Source organism: Globicephala melas, chromosome X (genome assembly GCF_963455315.2).
Source record: "Globicephala melas chromosome X, mGloMel1.2, whole genome shotgun sequence".
Classification (NCBI taxonomy): domain Eukaryota; kingdom Metazoa; phylum Chordata; class Mammalia; order Artiodactyla; family Delphinidae; genus Globicephala; species Globicephala melas.
Window position 1 is genome coordinate 95,464,393 of NC_083335.1, and position 19,608 is coordinate 95,484,000.

The window sequence follows — 19,608 nt, forward strand, 5'->3', positions numbered from 1 at the left end:
TCCACTCTTTTATATTCCCTTTCCATCTAGGTCACCACAGAGCACTGAGTAGAATTCCCTGTGCTATACGGTAGGTTCTCATTAGTTATCTATTTTATATATAGTAGTGTATATATGTCAATCCCAATCTCCCAATTCATCCCAACACCCTTCCACCCTTGATAACTATAAGTCTGTTTTCTACATCTGTGACTCTATTTCTGCCTTGCAAACAAGTTCATGTGTACCATTTTTCTAGATTCCACATAAATATTATATGGTATTTGTCCTTCTCTTTCTTACTTACTTCACTTTGTACGACAATCTTTAGATCCATCCATGTTGCTGCAAATGGCATTAATTCATTCCTTTTTATGGCTGAGTAATATTCCATTGTATATACGTATCACATCTTCTTTATATATTCCTCTGTCAATGGATATTTAGGTTGTTTCCATGTCCCGGCTACTGTAAATAGTGCCGCAATGAACATCGGGGTGCATGCATTCTCAGGACTTTTTAATCTTTGATTTTTCTGCAGTTTGAAAGTGATATGCCTAGGTGTAGTTTTTGCCATTCATCCTGTGTGGTATTCTCTGAGCTTACTGGATCCATGGTTTGGTGTCTGACTTTAATTTGGACGAAATTCCAGTCATTATGTTTCAAATATTTCTTGTTACTTTCTTTTTCTTCTCCCTCTGGTCTTTCCAGTATACATATATTACATACTTTGTAGTTGTCCCACAGTATGTAGATAGTCTGTTTTTTTTTGTTTTTTTTCCTCAGTCTTTTCTATCCTTGCTTTTCTTTGGAGATATCTATTGAGATATCCTCAAGCTCATAGATTCTTTCCTCAGCCATGTCCCATCTACTAATACTCCTATCAATGACTCTTCATTTCTGTTCCAGTGTTTTTTGATCTATAACACTTCTTCTGGATCTTTCTTAGAATTTTCATCTCTGCTTATATTGCCCAACTGTTCTTGCATGCTGCTTACTTTATCCATTAGAGTCCTAAGCATATTAATCATAGTTTCTTTAAATTCCCAATGTGATCATTCCAACACCTCTGCCATATCAGCATCTGGTTTTCAATGCTAGTTCTGTCTCTTCAAACTGTGTTTTTCACCTTTTAGTATGTCTTGTACTTTTTTCTTGATCCTTAGACATGATGTACTGGGTAAAAGGAACTGCTGAAAACAGACCTTTAGTAATGTGGTAGTAAGTTGTGGGGAGAGGGGAAACATTCTATAATGCTATGATTAGATCTCAGTCTTTAGGTGAGCCTGTGTCTCTAGACTTTAGCACATGAACTTTACATGTGCTTCTCAATCTGTGCCCCACCACCACCAATCTGGGACTAAATGGCTAGAGTGGGCTGAGTTGGGTATTTCTCTTCTCCCGCATAGAAGGTTACAGGACGCTGGAGTTGGATATTTCCCTTCCCTGAGATCAGTGAGGGTCTGATAAAACCCTAGCAGGACCTGGTCAAATAGTTTCTCCTGAGGGCAGACCCTGTTAAGCAGAACAGAATGTTCTGGCATATTTCAAAATTATTCCTTTTCCTCACCCCTGCCAGAAACATGAGGGGATCTTTCTCCTATATTCACTGAGAGAATCAAGTCAAGCTCCTGGAGGTAAAATTCACAAAACTATCAGAACCCCTAATGACTGGGGCTCCATGGAGATTTTCTCTCAGACTTGTCCATGCTGAACCTCCAGCAATTCATCAATTACAATACAGGTTTCCTTCCTCAGGCATTGATTCCTGAAGTAACTTCCATTCCAGCAAGTTGTGATTCTCTGTATTTGCCCATGACTCTTTCCATTTTCAGGAGCATGAATCTGCCCTGTGACCTCACTTCTCTTATAGATCTAAAAAGATTTGTTGATTTTTCAGTTTGTTTAGCTTTTGTACTTGTTGTAAGGATGGAGCAGTAACTTTCAAGCCTCTTACACCGTGAACCAGAAACCAGAATTGAAAATCTATACTTTTTGAAACTTACCTTGGAGACGTTTGTAATCCTTAATGAAAACTCAAGAATCTTACAAGTTTATGGGAGTGTAAGTCCCTAGAAAGAAACCAATTTCTGATGCAAAAACTCATGTATCTTACAAGTGCTTTTATTATACCAGTGGAATTAATAGATGCTTTGGCAGGAAGTTAGGACATGTGGAATAGGAGAAATGTGTAGATAGTGTTCATCATTGTGTCACCCCCAACTCTTGTCATGAGAAATCCTAGGAAAAGACAATATTATGGCACACTACAAGAAATAGCACATCTAAGATGTTCTGCCTATTTGCAAACTGGCAACTGGGGATAATCACTGAAATAATAGATTGGTTATATCTTTAAAAACAAAGCACTGTTTTGCCATATTATGACACCATTTAGATATCTCTATTTCATTTATATAAAGCTACATTCTACCCAACACGTTATTAGAGAAACAGTTTCTGGAGAAACTGTTTCTCAAGATTAAAGTCTCACATACTAATATTTTGGTTCCCCCCCTAAATTAAAACATTCATTGGCATCCAGATTGTCAGGAAATGATGTAATAGTTGATGCTGAAGTCAGCATTGTGAGACTCACTAAGAAACGTAATAGGAAAGAATCAACAGACATTTAAGGAACTCCTCAACATGAGGGAGACAGAAATAAAGGAAAAATGATTCAGCAAAAATTGAGACAATGTAGTCAACAGAAGTTCAAATAATTTATAACATACAGATAAAAAGTGTTGTTTTCGGGCTTCCCTGGTGGCGCAGTGGTTGAGAGTCCACCTGCCGATGCAGGGGACACGGGTTCGTGCCCCGGTCGGGAAGATCCCACATGCCGCGGAGCGGCTAGGCCTGTGAGCCATGGCCGCTAAGCCTGCGCGTCCGGAGCCTGTGCTCCGCAACGGGAGAGGCCACAACAGTGAGAGGCCCACGTACCACAAAAAAAAAAAAAAAAAAAAAAGTGTTGCTTTCATTTAAAAAAAAAGTCTATAAGTAAAGAAATAGAAAAAAGTTCAAAAATCTTGTCAGTTTGAAATCACCAAGATAACTTTTTAAGACATAAAATAGTCAAGTCAGAAAAAGATATCCTGGGAAATAAAATGAAAAGATGAGAAAAAGGATAATAAGGGAGAATATGTAAGATAATTAAAATATATAATATAATCAAAGAGGTACAAAATCTAACCAATATGAGTCAGAGAAAGAAATAAGAAAATAATGGGAAGGAGTTTTTCAAGGAAGCAATTTAGGAGAACTTTATAGAACTGAAGGACATAAGCTTCTAGAGTGAAAAGCTCCACAAGAACTTAGGACAGTGGTAAAGATAAAAGCTTCACACCAAAGTCATCAATGGGAAATAATGGAGTACAGGGATAAAAAAGTTTCTAAAACCTTCTAAAGGGAAAACAGAGGGTAATATATGATGGATGGGAAAGAAGAATGGCATTAGACTTCTAAATGCAACAATGGGAGTTAGAAGATAACGATAGCACCTTCAAATTTTTGAGGGAAAATTATTTTGAATCTAGAATTCCACACTCAACTATCATTCAAGTGTGGGAGGAAAAACAAAGATACTTTCAGACATGGATTTTCTAAAAAGGTAACTCCCTTGCACCCTTTCTTTGGAAGCTCCTGGAAGATGTAATCTATCAGTACAATGAAGTAAACCAAGAAATAGGAAGGTGGGAATTTGAAGAAACGGGATATTCAAGGTAAAAAAGAGTCAAAAGGAATCCCTACAAGTAGAATGAAGGGAAGTCTCCAACTCTGCCACAGGGGAAGAAAGCATCTAGTCCATGTTGGAACAGGAAGTTGATGTGCTCCAGGAGGGCTGCTTGAAGAGAACAAGAAGACATATTATCTGACAGACTAGACTATGTGGAATACTGTCCTGACAAGCATATTATAGAGCTTTATAGCATGGGAGGATTTAGTAAAATACCTAAGGACAATTAAGCAATTATTAACTCCAGAAAAAAAAAAAAAGTTGAAATAAAGGAAATAAAATAACTATGCATGATACATTACTTGGCTAAACAATGTACAATCCATCATCATAATAATTAAATCTGATAAAAAGTTTAATTGAAATTAAAGGTATAATTATATTAGGAAAATGGATAAGAGGAGTTAGAGTTTCCAGTGAGTCAAGTTGCCTATCATCAAATAAGTGTTTTCATTAGATAATTAACGAGGAAAATCACTGCCTCTAGGGTGCAGGATAAGCCTCAAGGAGGAGACAGATAATGGATTGCAATTCTGGATTAGCACATTTTAATTCAAAAATGAACGCATGTAATTTGGGAGTAAAGAGATCACAGCAGGCTTGTGAGCTCCTACTTAGGTATCATCATCCTACCGAGGTGATGGCTGAGAGAGTAACGGATTTGATCATACCTCCTTGTAAACATAAAAATGGTATTGACCAGTGGCCTTATTCAAAGAAGAAACTTGACATGCATTATCTGTCCAAATAGCCAATTAAAAATATCTGGGATTTATGGGGCATTGCTCGTAGGAGAATGGGTATTTATCACATAGGCATTATCTGTATAACTATGAAGATTAAAAAACAATGCAGAGCTCCAAACAAAAACGGCATCCTTTGAGAACAAGGTTTTTACAAATATCATTCAAAAGTCATCTGTTAATTCAAAACCAAAGGCATCCTACAGTGGGATCAAAGGACAAGTTGGAAGATGCCAAGTTCTACAGGAAGAAATATTACATCTTTGTCTCATTTTACTTGTATCATTTGAGTCATTAGCAAACTTTGGTGTTGATAAGTTATATGATATAATTAAGTCTGCTTTGACGTTTCAACTGTTGGTGTAAATACAATAATATTTTTATAAATTAAGTAAGTATAAAAATTACTGAATAAATTTTAAACCATTAAAAATAGGGGAGGGCTTCCCTGGTGGCTCAGTGGTTGAGGGTCCACCTGCCGATGCAGGGGACACGGGTTCGTGCCCCGGTCTGGGAAGATCCCAAATGCCGTGGAGCGGCTGGGCCCGTGAGCCATGGCCGCTGAGCCTGCTCGTCCGGAGCCTGTGAGAGGCCCGCGTACCGCACAAAAAGAAAAAAAAAAAAAATAGGGGAAAACACCAGAATTACATATTTACCAATCCTGTAGATGGGGAAGACGATCTAATCTTTAAAGCAATGTTGGAAATCACAGAGGAAATGATAGATTTAACCATAAAATTATTTAAAAGATCTATTGAAAAATGAATAAAACTAAAGGCAAACAACAAATCTTAAAAAACATTGACAGTAAACATGAAAAAAAATATTATCAATAAAGAGGTCACTGACATCTATTGGATAAATACAAAACCTCAGTGATAAAGGCAAGGTTCATGAACAGATAATTTATATAACATATATATAATTAACAGCAAAGATACAAAATGTTAATTCTCATGAGCAATCAAAAAAATGAAAATTGAAGTGAAGAACTTTTAATCACAAAGAAAGAGATCCAATTTCTTTCATTCAATGCTGGTTAGAGGTGACACTGGAGGAGGGGTGAAATGACACTGACACACCTCTTTACAAAAGCCCTTTTGCAAATATGTACTGATACATACTTTAGAAGAAATGCAGGCAATTCAGAGACTCTCATCTTCAAAAAAATCTAAATAGGGAAAAAGTATTATACACAAAAATGTTCACTACTACAGTATTTACATTAACAAGAAAATAAAAGAAGGAAACAACCTATGCTTGTGATTATGTTTAAGTAATCTATAAGAGTGTCTTACTGGACGAAATACTCTACAATAGTTGTCAGTGTTAATTTATATAATTAATAAGAGTCTACAGCATCCAAGTAAAAGTTTCTATTGAGTAATCAGATTTCAACTTAACATAGGCAGTAAGATCCCAAGTATGTTATAAATAAGCTAATAAAAGCAAAATAGAGAATAAGAGTAAGACACCAAAATATTAGTAAGAGTATGCTCTAAATATTCACATTCCAGATGATGTTTTCTGTGTTTCTACACTTTCCAATTTTCCTTAATGATGATACATTAATTTTTTAAAAATCTGTGAATTTTATTTTCTTTTTCATTAAAATAACTTACCTAATTCAGAAAAATTACACAATAATTATTTTCTTTCCCTAAAAAGATATCTTAAAACAAGGGAGAAATTTTTAACTTCATGGAGCCTCTCCACCAGTAGTGAAAATTCTAATTCTGTATTTTAAATGGGAGTGAAATAAATCTCTATACTATATATGATACTTTAATGAGGCTTCTCTTACTAGGTGCCAAGTACAATTATTAACTGATCACTATTTTATTATTAAAGACAACTAATGTCAGAACCATAAAAACATAGTATAATATAAACTAGACTTAACTTTTCAAGAAAAATACTTAAGCACATATAATACTATGCAAAGTCAAAGCCAGTCAAAAGTATGGTTTACAGAGGGCATCAGTTTTATACTTGAACTCTTGGAGAAAATGAATAAATATTCAATAAATAATTCAAAATTTTAATATACTTATCCTTCTTTACTTGTACTTAGTTCTTTAGTAACCCATCCCTTTGGGGTGAAAAACATTTCCTTAAATAAAATTTTCATCATTTTATAACCAATGTATTTTATTTTAATAATTTCTATTTTGATTTAATCATTTAAATTGCCCACACAATAAACAAAGTACTAACCTGACCTTTGTTTTTTATTATATCTTGTTTTTCAAAAAATATTTATTTATTTGGCTGCACGGGGTCTTAGCTGAGGCATGCGGGATCTAGTTCCCTGACCAGGGATCAAACCTGGGCCCCCTGTATTGGGAGCACAGAGTCTTAAACCACTGGACCACCAGGCAAGTCCCTATATCCTTTTTTTTTTTTTTTTTTGCGGCACGCGGGCCTCTCACTGTTGTGGGCTCTCCCACTGCGCAGCACAGGCTCCGGACACGCAGGCTCAGCAGCCATGGCTCACAGACCCAGCCGCTCCACGGCACGTGGGATCCTCCCAGACTGGGGCAGGAACCCGTGTCCCCTGCATCGGCAGGCAGACTTCCAACCACTGCGCCACCAGGGAAACCCTATCCTATTTTTTTAAGCAAAGGTAAATCATGTGAGATTATATCCAGGCTATTTATTAAAATTCAATCTCACAGACTCACAAACACACAAGAATCGTATCGTAAATTTACTAACATTTCTATTTTTAAAAAATAAGTATCATGCTCTAATTTTTTAAACTTAATTTTTAAGTTAACTTTAATTTTTTAAACTTCTAGCTCCTTAAGCATAAATATTTGGTTTATGCACATCAATTTCATATTACATACCAGTAGCTTGAACGTAACATGGTCGAATAAGTGGTGCTGTTTTTGGAATCATAGGAGAGTCTGACAAACAACACTGAGTGTAAAGTTCTGAAGCTGCGAAGAAATTAATTCGAACTTGAATGCTAAAGTCGTAAGTTGCCACCTGACAGACAAAAAATACATTATAAATGTGACTATTTTTGCTATAAAAATTGTGATTTTTAAAAATTCAAATACAGTTGGCATACGTTATGTTAGTTTCAGTTGTGCTACACAGTGATTTGACATTTGCATATATTATGAAATGATCACCATGATAAGTCTAGTAATCAACTGTCCCCATACAAAGCTATTACAACGTTATTGACCATTTTCTCCTTATGCTGTATATTACACCCCTGTGGCTTATTTATTTTATAACTGGAGGTTTGTATCTCTTTATTCCCTTCACCTATTTCAACCAATACTATTTTTTATTGTACATATTTAAAGTTTACAACTTGATGATTTGATTTACATATACATAATGAAATAACACAATCAAGCTAATTAACATATCCATCACCTCACATAGTTACCTTGTTGTGTGTGTGAGAGAGACAGAGTTAGCAAATTTCAAGTATAAAGTACAATATTGTTACCAGAAGTAACATATGACCCAGCAATCTCACTTCTGGATGTTCACTTAAAGGAACTGAAATCAGGATCTCAAAGAGATACCTGCACTCCTATGGTCACTGCAGCATTATTCACAATAGTCAAGATATGGAAACAACCTACATATTCATGAATGGATAAAAAAATAAATGTGGTATACACATACAACGAAATATTTTTCAGTTTTAAAAATAGAAGGAAATCCTGCCATTTGCAACAACGTGGATGGACCTGTGGGACATTATACTAAATGAAATAAACCAGACACAGAAACACAAATAATGTATGGTCTAACTTACATGTAGAATCTAAAACAGTCAAACTCATAGAAGCAGAGAGTAGAACGGTGGTTGCCAGGGACTGGGGGGAAGGGAGATATGGGGAGATGTTGGTCAAAGGGTGCAAAGTTTCAGTTATGCAAGATGAGTAAGTCCTGGAGATCTGACGAGATACTATGGATTTAGCAAAACAGCAGTTTAAAAAAAAAGACAGTTTCAAAAAGAAAATTATCATATGACATTGAAAGAACATTTTTTTTTTTTCAAAATAAGACTTGGCTTATTTTTCATTAGTCCAAAAATAATTCTTAAAAATAAAAAATAAAAATATTAAAAATAATTGCTATTAATTCAAAATGGACCAAAGACCTAAATATAAAACCTAAAACTATAAACCTTGTAGAAGAAAATGTAGGAGAAAAATCTTTCTTAAGTGCAATACAAAAATAATCATCTATAAAAAAAATAAATTGTACTTTATCAAATTTTAAATTTACTTACTTATTTATTTATTTTTGGCAGTGTTAGGTCTTCGCTGCTTTGCACGGGCTTTCTCTAGTTGTGGCGAGCGGGGGCTACTCTTCGCGGCGGTGCACGGACTTCTCATTGCAGTGGCTTCTCTTGTGGAGGACGGGGTCTAAGTGCATGGGCTTCAGAACCTGCAGCGTGTGGGCTCAGTAGTTGCGGGTTGCAGGCTCTAAAGCGCAGGCTCAGTAGTTGTGGCACACGGGATTAGTTTATCCACTGGCACATGGGATCTTCCCGGACCAGGGCTCAAACCCGTGTCCCCTGCATTGGCAGGTGGATTCTTAACCACTGCACCACCAGGGAAGCCTCTCTCAAACTTTAAATATCTGTTCTGTTAATGATAATGTTAAAAAATAAAATTACAAGCCAAAAACATATTTCTCACAAAAAAATCCATCTTACATCCAAAATATATAAAGAACATACAAAGATTAATAAAAAACAAAGTACCCAATGAAAAACTATGTATTGAAAAGACAATTCAGAAAAGAAAATGTACATATGACATATTACCACATAATTAGGTGTTTAACATCATCAGATATTAGGGAAATGCAATTTGAAATCACAGAAGATAACACTTCATACCTATCAAAATGCTTAAATAAAAATGATATTACCAAGTGCTGATAAAGATGTAAGCACCTAATACATTTATGAATTGCTGATAGGAATGCAAAATTTTATAGTCATTTTGGAAAAGTTTTCTCGTTTCTTAGAAAATTAAATACATACTTAACATAAGGCCCAGAACTCCCAACCCTAGGTGTTTACCAAAGAGCAGTGAAAACTTATTCATACACAAACCTGCATGCAAATGTTTTTAGTGGCCTTATTCATAATCGTGAAAACCTGAAAACAAGCCAAATTCCCTCCCAATAGTGAACGGATAACAAACTTTGGTAAATGCATCCAACAGCTTTCTACAATAAAATGGAATGAACTACTGTTACACAGAATAATACGGATGAATTTCAAATGTAGTATTCTAAGTGACAGAAGCCAGATTGATAAGGCAACCTATTTTATGATTTCATTCATATCATATACAAGTGAAAAGGCAAAATTATACAAACAAAATGAGATCAGTGTTTGCCCTGAACTGAAGGTGGGGGAGAAGGTGACTACAAATAAGGACAAGAAAAATTTAGGAGAGGTGATTTTCTATGAAATATCCAGAATAGATAAATCCATAGAGACTGAATGCAGATTGGTGGCTGCCAGTGGCTGGTGGGAAGAGGGCTGGGGAGAAACTGCTTAATGGGTAAAGGGTTTTACTTTGGAGTGACGGAAATGTCTTGAAATGAGATAGATGGGGTGGTTATACCATATTGTGAAGGCACTAAATTGTTTACTTCCAAATGGTTAATTTTATGTTATAGAAATTGACACTCAATAAATTATTTTTTAAAAAATAAATGAAGGACAAATCAATCAGAGGTTTCCAGGAATTCCCCAGATATCTACCATGTGATGATCTCAAGATTCTACAGAAATAAAAAATATGTGTTAAATAAAATGAAGAGCTAAATAATAAAAAGCATATAGTTACAGCTTGCCATGCATATTACCCTACTAGGCAAACTCTTGGGCTTTTTGTTTCAGTATTAGCTGGCTGCTATGGTCTGAAAATATCCCCCCAAAATTCATATGTTGAAATCCTAACCCCCAAAGATGATACAATTAGGAGGTGGGGCTTTGGGAAGTGCTTAAGCCATGAGGATGGAGTCCTCATGACTGGGATTAGAGTCTTATAACTATAATTAGTGCCTTGTAAAAGAGACTCCAGAGAGATTCCTGGCCCCTTCCATCCTGTGAGGACACATCAAGAAGTCCGCGACTCAGAAGCGGCCCTAACCCCACCAATTCTGGTGCCATGATCCTAGACATCCAGGATCCAGAACTGTGAGAAATAAATTTCTGTTACTTATAAACCACCCAGCCTGTGGTATATTGTTATAGCAGCCTGAACAGACTAAGACAATGGCCATGTCACTGCCAATTCCATCTCCCGTCATAGAATCTTTTGCAAATAATCTGTTCCCATAACAGAATTATAGAAGCATAAAAATACTGTAACATGTTTTATTTTCATGGATGTTTCATTTATCTTGACAAATCAGAGCAAGCAACTCATTCCCATGATAATCTATTTCTGCGGTGATACCAGCACACAGGTGTCAAGGAGTAAATTGAAAAAAGATATAGTTCATGTCCAAATACTACACTTTTATATCTTTCTCAAAACAAAACTTTGTTTGATCTTATTTCTCCTGGAATTTCTCATTGTTAGTCATCAACAACCAGTTATATTTTGTCTCATTTCTATTTTTCCTCTTCTGGTTTGTTTTCTTCATTTTTTACTTGTTATATTAATAGAAATCAATACTTTCACACATATTTTAATAGTATTTATATTATTTTTTAGGTTACTATTGTATTCTTTCCTTTTTTTATATATAATATGAACTCATTTTAAACTCAAGTAATGCTATACACTGACACAGAAGACATGTGAGTGGCCCACAAGGAAAGGAGAGGGTTGAGTGACTTAGTGTAAACAAACAAGTCTAGTCAAGGATGCCAAATACAATTGTAATTGTCCACAAGCAGTTTTGATTGTACCCAAACCTGGTGCAACGTAGGAAAGGAAGGGTTACAACTAGAAATAAATCAAGTCCTTTATTGCTGATTTCACATTTTCCTGCTGCATAGGTCAAACAAGAGAGCACCCACTGACAATTTACATCTACACACACACAAAGATAGATAACTTACAAGTAGCTATAAATATAGTGGAGGACACCTGAAATGCCTCACTGGCACAAATTTAGTGAGCAAAATCTCACAGGGTGTGCTGTCTCTGCAGGGTTCTTTATGTTCTTCTTATTGTCGGATTGAATTACACTTCTATACATTAGGTAAATCTCCCTTTAAACTACCTAGTAAATGTTGAACAATTCAAAATCTTAAGCAATGTGCAGCACTCCAGAAAACTATAAATATATATAATTTATTTTAATTTTATAATCAATTTTAGAACACTAGAAGAGCCACAGTCCAAACATTAAGAAATAGATTTCTAAGCTTTTAACTGTTGAAAGTGTTAAATAGTAAACTGGACTGAAAAATTATCAAATTGCATATGCATCCTCCCCAAAAGTCATGTAACATTTAAATTGGCTTATGTATTTTTTCTAATTTTTAGTGACCCTTAAGCTAAATGCTTTTGTGGATAAAGGATGAAATTAAAAACACAGTTCCACTGTATGAAAACATAAAATCACAATATCGACTTATTAAGACAAGATATAACTTGATCTCAGCAAAATTAAAAACCTATAGATTAAATTACTGCTGAAACTCATTTATTTTCCTATTGAAGAATGTGTATGTGTGTGTGTCTGTCTGCATACCTCTGTACACATGAAAGATGCAGATGCAGGCACTGGATAAGAGAATGATAGACTTCAATGCTTCAAAATAATCTGTCACAAAAGGATTATTTTCTTTTAATTTTGAGGTTTTGTTTTTATCAAAATTATAAGAGTACATACTTGAGGAAATAAAAATAATCCTACAAAGCTTATTTTGAAAATCAGCATTCCCTTCCCTCCACCGATGTATACTCACACACACACACACACACACACACACACACACACACACACACAAACACACAGAAATCCAGATGCAATCATTTTCGACTCTCCTAGTTATTTCTTTTGGATTTACCTCAACACAGCTAAATAACCTACATAGAGTGTCATAAAACAAGCTTCAATAAATTTAAACGTATTTAAATAATACAAAGAATATTCTCTAATTACAATGTAATTATATTAAAAATAAATAACAGAAGGAAATATGGTAAATTCACAAATATGTGGAAATTAAGTAACATCCTAAATAACCAATAGGTCAAAGAAGAAATTACATGAGAAATTGCAAACTTTGATGAATGGAAAACACAAAATACCAAAACTTTTGGGATATGGGTAAAGCACTGCTTAGAGGGAAATCTATAGCTGTAAAACCTATACAAAAAATTAAGAGGGCTTCCCTGGTGGCACAGTGGTTGAGAGTCTGCCTGCCGATGCAGGGGACACACGTTCGTGTCCCGGTCCGGGAGGATCCCACATGCTGCGGAGCGGCTGGGCCCGTGGGCCATGGCCGCTGATCCTGCATGTCCGGAGCCTGTGCTCCGCAACGGGAGAGGCCACAACAGTGACAGGCCCGTGTACCGCAAAAAAAAAAAAAAAAAATTAAGAAAAATCTCAAATCAATACCTTCTACCTTAAAAAACAAGAAAAAAGAAAAGTAAACTAAACTCAAAGAAAGCAGAAGGAAGTAAATAATAAAAGATAAAGTGAAAATGAACAAAATCAAAAACAGTATAGAAAATCAACCAAAAGCTGAATCTTAAAAATACCAACAAAATGGACAAACCTTTAGATAGTCTAGGATGAAAGGTGAGATAATTTAATAAAATCAGAAATGAAATAGGCCACTTTACTACCTACCTTACTGAAATAAAAATAGTAAGAGAACACCATGAATAACTGTATGCCACTAAATTAGATAACGTAGACTAAATTTCTCAGGAAGAAATAGAAAATTTGATCACCTTTACTCATGAAGTGGGGAGAAGGTGGTCAAAAGGTACAAACTTCCACTTACAAGATAAATAAGCCCTGGTGATGTAATATACAGCAGGGTGACTCTAGTTAATGATACTGTATTGTATACTTGAAAGCTGCTAAGAAAGCACATCTTAAATGTTCTCATCACAAGGAAAAATACTGTAACTATATGTGGTGATGAATGTTAACTAAACTTACTGTGGTAATCATTTCACTATATATATATATCTAATCATTATGCTATACACCTAAAACTAATGCATGTTATATGTCAATTATATCTCAATAAAAAAAAGAAACATGGAGGGACTTCCGTGTCAGTCCAGTGGGTAAGACTCCGCACTCCCAATACAGGGGGCCTGGGTTCGATCCCTAGTCAGGGAACTAGATCCCGCATGCATGCCACAATTAAGAAGCCTGAATGGCGCAACTAAGAGTCCGCATGCCGCAACTAAGAAGGTTGCATGCCGCAACTAAGAAGGTTGCATGCCGCAACGAAGATCCTGAGGGCCACAACACCTGGTACTGTCTGCCTAAATAAATAAATAAATAAATAAATAAATAAAATTATTAGGAAAAAGAAAGAAAATACTAGTCTCATAATTATAGGTCTCATTAAAAAAGAAAGAAAGAAAGAAACATGGAAACTCACCTGGAAGAAGTATAGAGAAAACTATTAAAATATAGATGAAGCTGGGGGGTGGGGGAGTAGGGAAGGACTATTGGCCTTAGTTTACTCAAGGGAAGTCAGAGTACTAATTCTAGCAAAACAGAAAGTTCCCAAGAGAGAAAATATAAATACTAAAGGAACATCAGGTCATATCAGAATGAGTAATAGGAAATTAAACCAACATTCATTGGGCTCCATCCAAAGCAGGACATTAGACAGAAGAAACTCATGTGAAATCTATATAAAATCTAAGAGGCAATACTGACAAAGAAAGAATTGAGAAATGAGAAAGAAGAAGAACTCTCCTTTTGTTGCAGATGCTATAAATTTTTACTATGAGAAATATATGCAAAACTTGAAAACAGAAAAGGCTACCCATGATTTGACCTGACATAGAAATGCTATGCATGTTTAAGGACTGGGATGACAGATATACTGTATCAAGTAATAAAATCATGCCACTTTCAATGATATAGATTTGGTTTTTTGAGTTGTCTTGTTCAGATGTGTATCTTTTTAATTCAATATAGTATTTCCCAATATTCTACAAAATCCTAACAATTTCTGTCAATTTCTTTTCTTTCTTTCCATTTTATTATGGGTTATATTTTATTAGTTTCTACAAATACCCTTGTATATGTAATTAAAGGCTTAAGCATATGGTAATTATCCCCCAACCAAACTTAATCCCAGAAGAAACAAACTGTGACTGCAAATTTCCCCCCTATGGATATGCAAAGTGGAACAGAAAAAAAGGGACTATATAAAAATGGTCATTGACATTTTGATGATGGCAACCTTATGAAACTGAAGATTCTGAATGCTAATGACTAGAAGGAAAGTAATAAGCCTCAAAGAAAGGATATGAAAATTTTGTGTCTATAGGCTAAAGAAATATATACTATTCTTCATCATGTTTGGATTCCTAAGATGGCATCATGACAAGCCAGGAGGCTGAGGACATAACATTTATGGTCTAAGCTCTGCAGATCACCAGCAGCTAGCCTTGACAAGTCCCCTGGCCTCACTGTGCACTGGCTTCTACAATTGGAAAAAGGAGAAAAATCTAAGGTCTCAATGCCTGTCTTATTGGATTCATATGGAAATTAAGTGACATTGGATATTAGGGCACTTTACAAACTCTAAGTACTATATAATTATCAACTAAAGGATTGTTATTATAATTTTAAATATAAAATTTGAATAGATCTAGTAGATTGAATTAGTAATTTAGAAAACATATGACAAAGCAAAGCCTGAGATCAGATGACTTCAATGATGAAATAGATCACTAATTTAAAGAAGAATTAACACAATTCTTTCAAAAACAGAAGAGGAGAAAACACTTCTCAACTCACTCTAAGAAGTCAGTATTACCCTGATACTAAAACCAGACAAAGACAGTTGAAGAAAACTATAGACCAATATTCCTTATGAACAGGGATGCAAAACTCCTCAAGAAAACACTAGGAAACTAAATCTAGAAACGTATAAAAAGGATTATACTCCATGATCAAGGGAGACTTATCCCAGGAATGTAAGGTTGATTTAACATACAAAAATCAATCAATATAATGTACCACATTAATAGAATAATGGGCAAAATCATGTGATCATCAAACTGCATGCAAAAAAATTTTTGACAAAATGCAACCTTCTTTCATGATCAAAATACTCAAACTAGGAATAGAAGGGAACTTTCTCAACCTGATAAAGGGAATCAACAAAACATTTTTTAAAATAACACTGCTAACATCATATTTAAAAGCGAAAGACATATGCTTTCCTCCTAAGATGAGGAACAAGACAAAGATCTTTGCTCTTGCTACTTCTATTCACCATTGTACTGAAGATGCTAGAAATCAGGCAGTGAAACAAGTAAAAGGCAACCAAATTGGAAAGGAAGAAATAAAATGCTCTATTTGCAGATGGCATGTTCTTGTACATAGGAAATTCTAAGGAATCTACTAACAAACCATAAGAACTAATGTATAAGTTAAACGTGGTTGCAGAAAAACTAGATCAATGTTTAAAATCAATTGTTTTTCTACACACTTGAAATGAATAATCTGAAAATAAAATTAAGAGAACAATTCCATTTACAAGAGCATCAAAAATAATTATTTAGAAATAAATTTAATAAGGAAAGAGGAAATTTGTACATTGACAACTACAAAACATTGTTGAAAAAATTAAGAAAGATTTAAATAAATGGAAAAACATCCTATGTTCATGGATTAGAAGACTTAATATTGTTAACATGGCACTACTCCCCAAATTGATCTAAAGATTCTTCATAATCCTTATCAAAATCCCACCCAGACTTTTTGCAGTAATTGACAAGGTCAGCCTAAAATTCATATGGAAATGCATGGGACACAAAGTAGTCAAAAATACTACTGGAAACAAAATTGGTGGACTCACATTTTCCAATTATAAAAACTACAAAGTTATTATAATCAAGACCTTGTGTTATTGGAATAAGGACAGACATATAGATCAATGGAACATAACTGAATGTCCAGCAATAAACTTTTATATTTATGTTTAATTGATTTTAGACAGGAGTGTGAAGGCAATTTAATGTGGTAAAATAATATTTTCAATAAATGGTCCTGGGACAAATGGACATCACATGCAAAAGAATGAAACTGGACTCATATCACACATACACAAAAAATAATTCAAAATGGATTACAGACCTAAATGTAAAAGCTAATACTCTAAACAAAACTCTTAGAAACAAATATAGAAATCTCATGACTTGAGTTAGATAATAGCTTCCTAGATATGATACCAAAAAGCACAAGTGACAAATGAAAAAGAGATACATGGGACTTTTGTCACATGTGTCTTTTATATTAGCAGATGATAATACCCAGTGTGAAGACAATGTGAAGAAAATACAGCTTGGTGCCACATTAGGATGTAAGCTTTCTACTATAATCCTAAAGTCAAGAATAATGCAGGAGGGGGCTCCCCTCGTGGCGCAGTGGTTGAGAGTCCGCCTGCCGATGCAGGGGACATGGGTTCGTGCCCCAGTCTGGGAAGATCCCACATGCTGCGGAGCGGCTGGGCCCATGAGCCGTGGCCACTGGGCCTGCGCATCTGGAGCCTGTGCTCCGCAAAGGGAGAGGCCACAGCAGTGAGAGGCCCGCGTACCGCAAAAAACAAAAAAAAGAAAAAAAAAAAAGAATAATGCAGGATACCTAGTAGGTGCCCAATAAACATTTGTTGAATGATGATGATTGATGGAAATATAAACTGATACAAGTTTGGTGGTGATAATGTGGATATATGTACCAATAATTAAAAAGCACATAACCTTTCCTCACCAATTCCAATTCTAAATATCCAAAAGAAACAACAGAACAAGTCCTCAGAAATGAACATGCCAGTTTATTCACTGCACTTTAATTCACTCGTCGAATACTTATTGTCTGATATGTGCCAAAAAATATATTAATGCTACAAATATAATGTTGAACTATATATCATACTGTTTTCTTCCTTTGAATAATAATATGATTGATGACATACAGATATCTGACTAGATTAAGAAACGACATCTATCCTGGGTTAAACCGTGTGTTAAATTAGTATGTGAAAGATATTTCCCAACATGGCCTTAAAGCATATTGCTTCATAGGAAATTAGGAATAAGATAAGCCAAGAAAAATAACTGATCTTGTTCTAGAAATTCTAAACAAGGTAGTATGATAAGAAAAAAGTGGTAAAAATTATCATTATTAAAATAGAAGAGACAATAATATTTGCAATCTATTGTTTTGTTTTGTTTTTGTTTTTTGCGGTACGCGGGCCTCTCACTGTTGTGGTCTCTCCCTTTGCGGAGCACAGGCTCCAGACGCGCAGGCTCAGCGGCCATGGCTCACGGGCCTAGCCGCTCTGCAGCATGTGGGATCTTCCCGGACGGGGGCACGAACCCGTGTCCCCTGCATCGGCAGGCAGACTCTCAACCACTGCACCACCAGGGAAGCCCTGCAATCTATTACAGTATTCCTAAAAAAAATCTAAAATAAATTGAAGGATAATTAAAAGTAACTGATGCTTAAAGTAAGATAAACAGTTTTACACCTCATTAACATAATTTATTTTCAAAATGTTGATGAGAGCATAAAAATAATAAAACCCAATCATTTACACTGCACAAAACAGCATAGAAAAATTATTTCAAAATATTTCAAACTTTTGCTGAGCAGTATAAAATGCTTTAATAACATAAACGGCATATCTTTTTTCTGAATATGAAGCTCAATTTTATACAGAAACCACTTCTCTCTAAATTTTTTATTAATTTAATGCAACACAAACCAAAATTACCATAGAAGTTTTAGCTATAAACTCAAGAAAAAGATTCTAAAGTTCATCAAGAAAAATGGCCAAGGGGCTTCCCTGGTGGTGCAGTGGTTGAGAATCTGCCTGCCAACGCAGGGGACACGGGTTCGAGCCCTGGTCTGGGAGGATCCCACGTGTCGCAGAGCAACTGGACCCGTGAGCCACAACTACTGAGCCTGCGTGTCTGGAGCTTGTGCTCCGCAGCAAGAGAGGCTGCGACAGTGAGAGGCCCGCGCACCACGATGAAGAGTGGCCCCCACTCACCACAACGAGAGAAAGCCCACGCGCAGAAATGAAGACCCAACATAGCCAAAAATAAATAAATAAATAAATAAATAAAATTTAAAAGAAAAATGGCCAATGGTATTTTAAAAGGAAAAGAATATAGTTATCCTACCAGAGAATTAAAAGAATTTTAATAGCACCAACCAGGCCAAATTGTTAGCAAATAAATCATTACTGTTGTATGATGGCTTGTTATGCAAGAAGAATCAAAGAATTTTAAGTGCAATTTAAAATTCACCTTTCACCTCTGAGGTTGGCAGAATATTACATACACATACATATATAATGGATGCAACCTAGTTATACAAAGAAAGACGACAGTAAGCAACATTTTACATTGTTACTAGTGGCTAATACTACTGGTATAACCTTTTTGAAGAGCAATTTGACAACGCATATCAATAGCCTAAAATATGTGCACAGAGTTTGACCCAATTATTCTACCTCTAGGATGATATAATGAACGCCTATAATGTGAAAACAAACAGTTATTTACAAGGATGTTTCTTACAGAATCATTTATAGAGTCAAAAAATGGAAAAATCTTAAGTGTACAGTAAGAAGGATTAGTTTAATAACTATAACATAGTATAGCCATAAAATATTATCCCTAAAAAATTAAATTGCATTTAGAATACTTAATGACACAAAAAGCAATTGATAACATTTAAATTAATACACTCAGCAAAAAAAATGCAGGTTATAAATGTTCATAAAGTATTATTTCATTATAATTATAGACATAGAAATATAAGTATAGAGATAGAAGGAGAAAAAACAAAGATACCCCAAAATATAAACAGAGGTCATTGTTATGTATTAGGATTTATTTTGTATTCTTTCTTTCTGCTTTTCTAAACTTCCCATTTAATTTTGACAAGAGACTTTAATAATCAGGAGGA

The 19,608-nt window shown here is 35.0% G+C and overlaps 1 protein-coding gene across 1 annotated transcript in view; it reads right to left on the reverse strand.

Annotated features, from left to right (window-relative positions):
* CFAP47 (cilia and flagella associated protein 47) overlaps nt 1-19,608 on the reverse strand; it is a 471,409-nt gene that overhangs the window by 361,941 nt on the left and 89,860 nt on the right. The window contains 1 exon segment of the mRNA XM_070044670.1: nt 7,311-7,452. Coding sequence (XP_069900771.1) covers nt 7,311-7,452 — 142 coding nt within the window.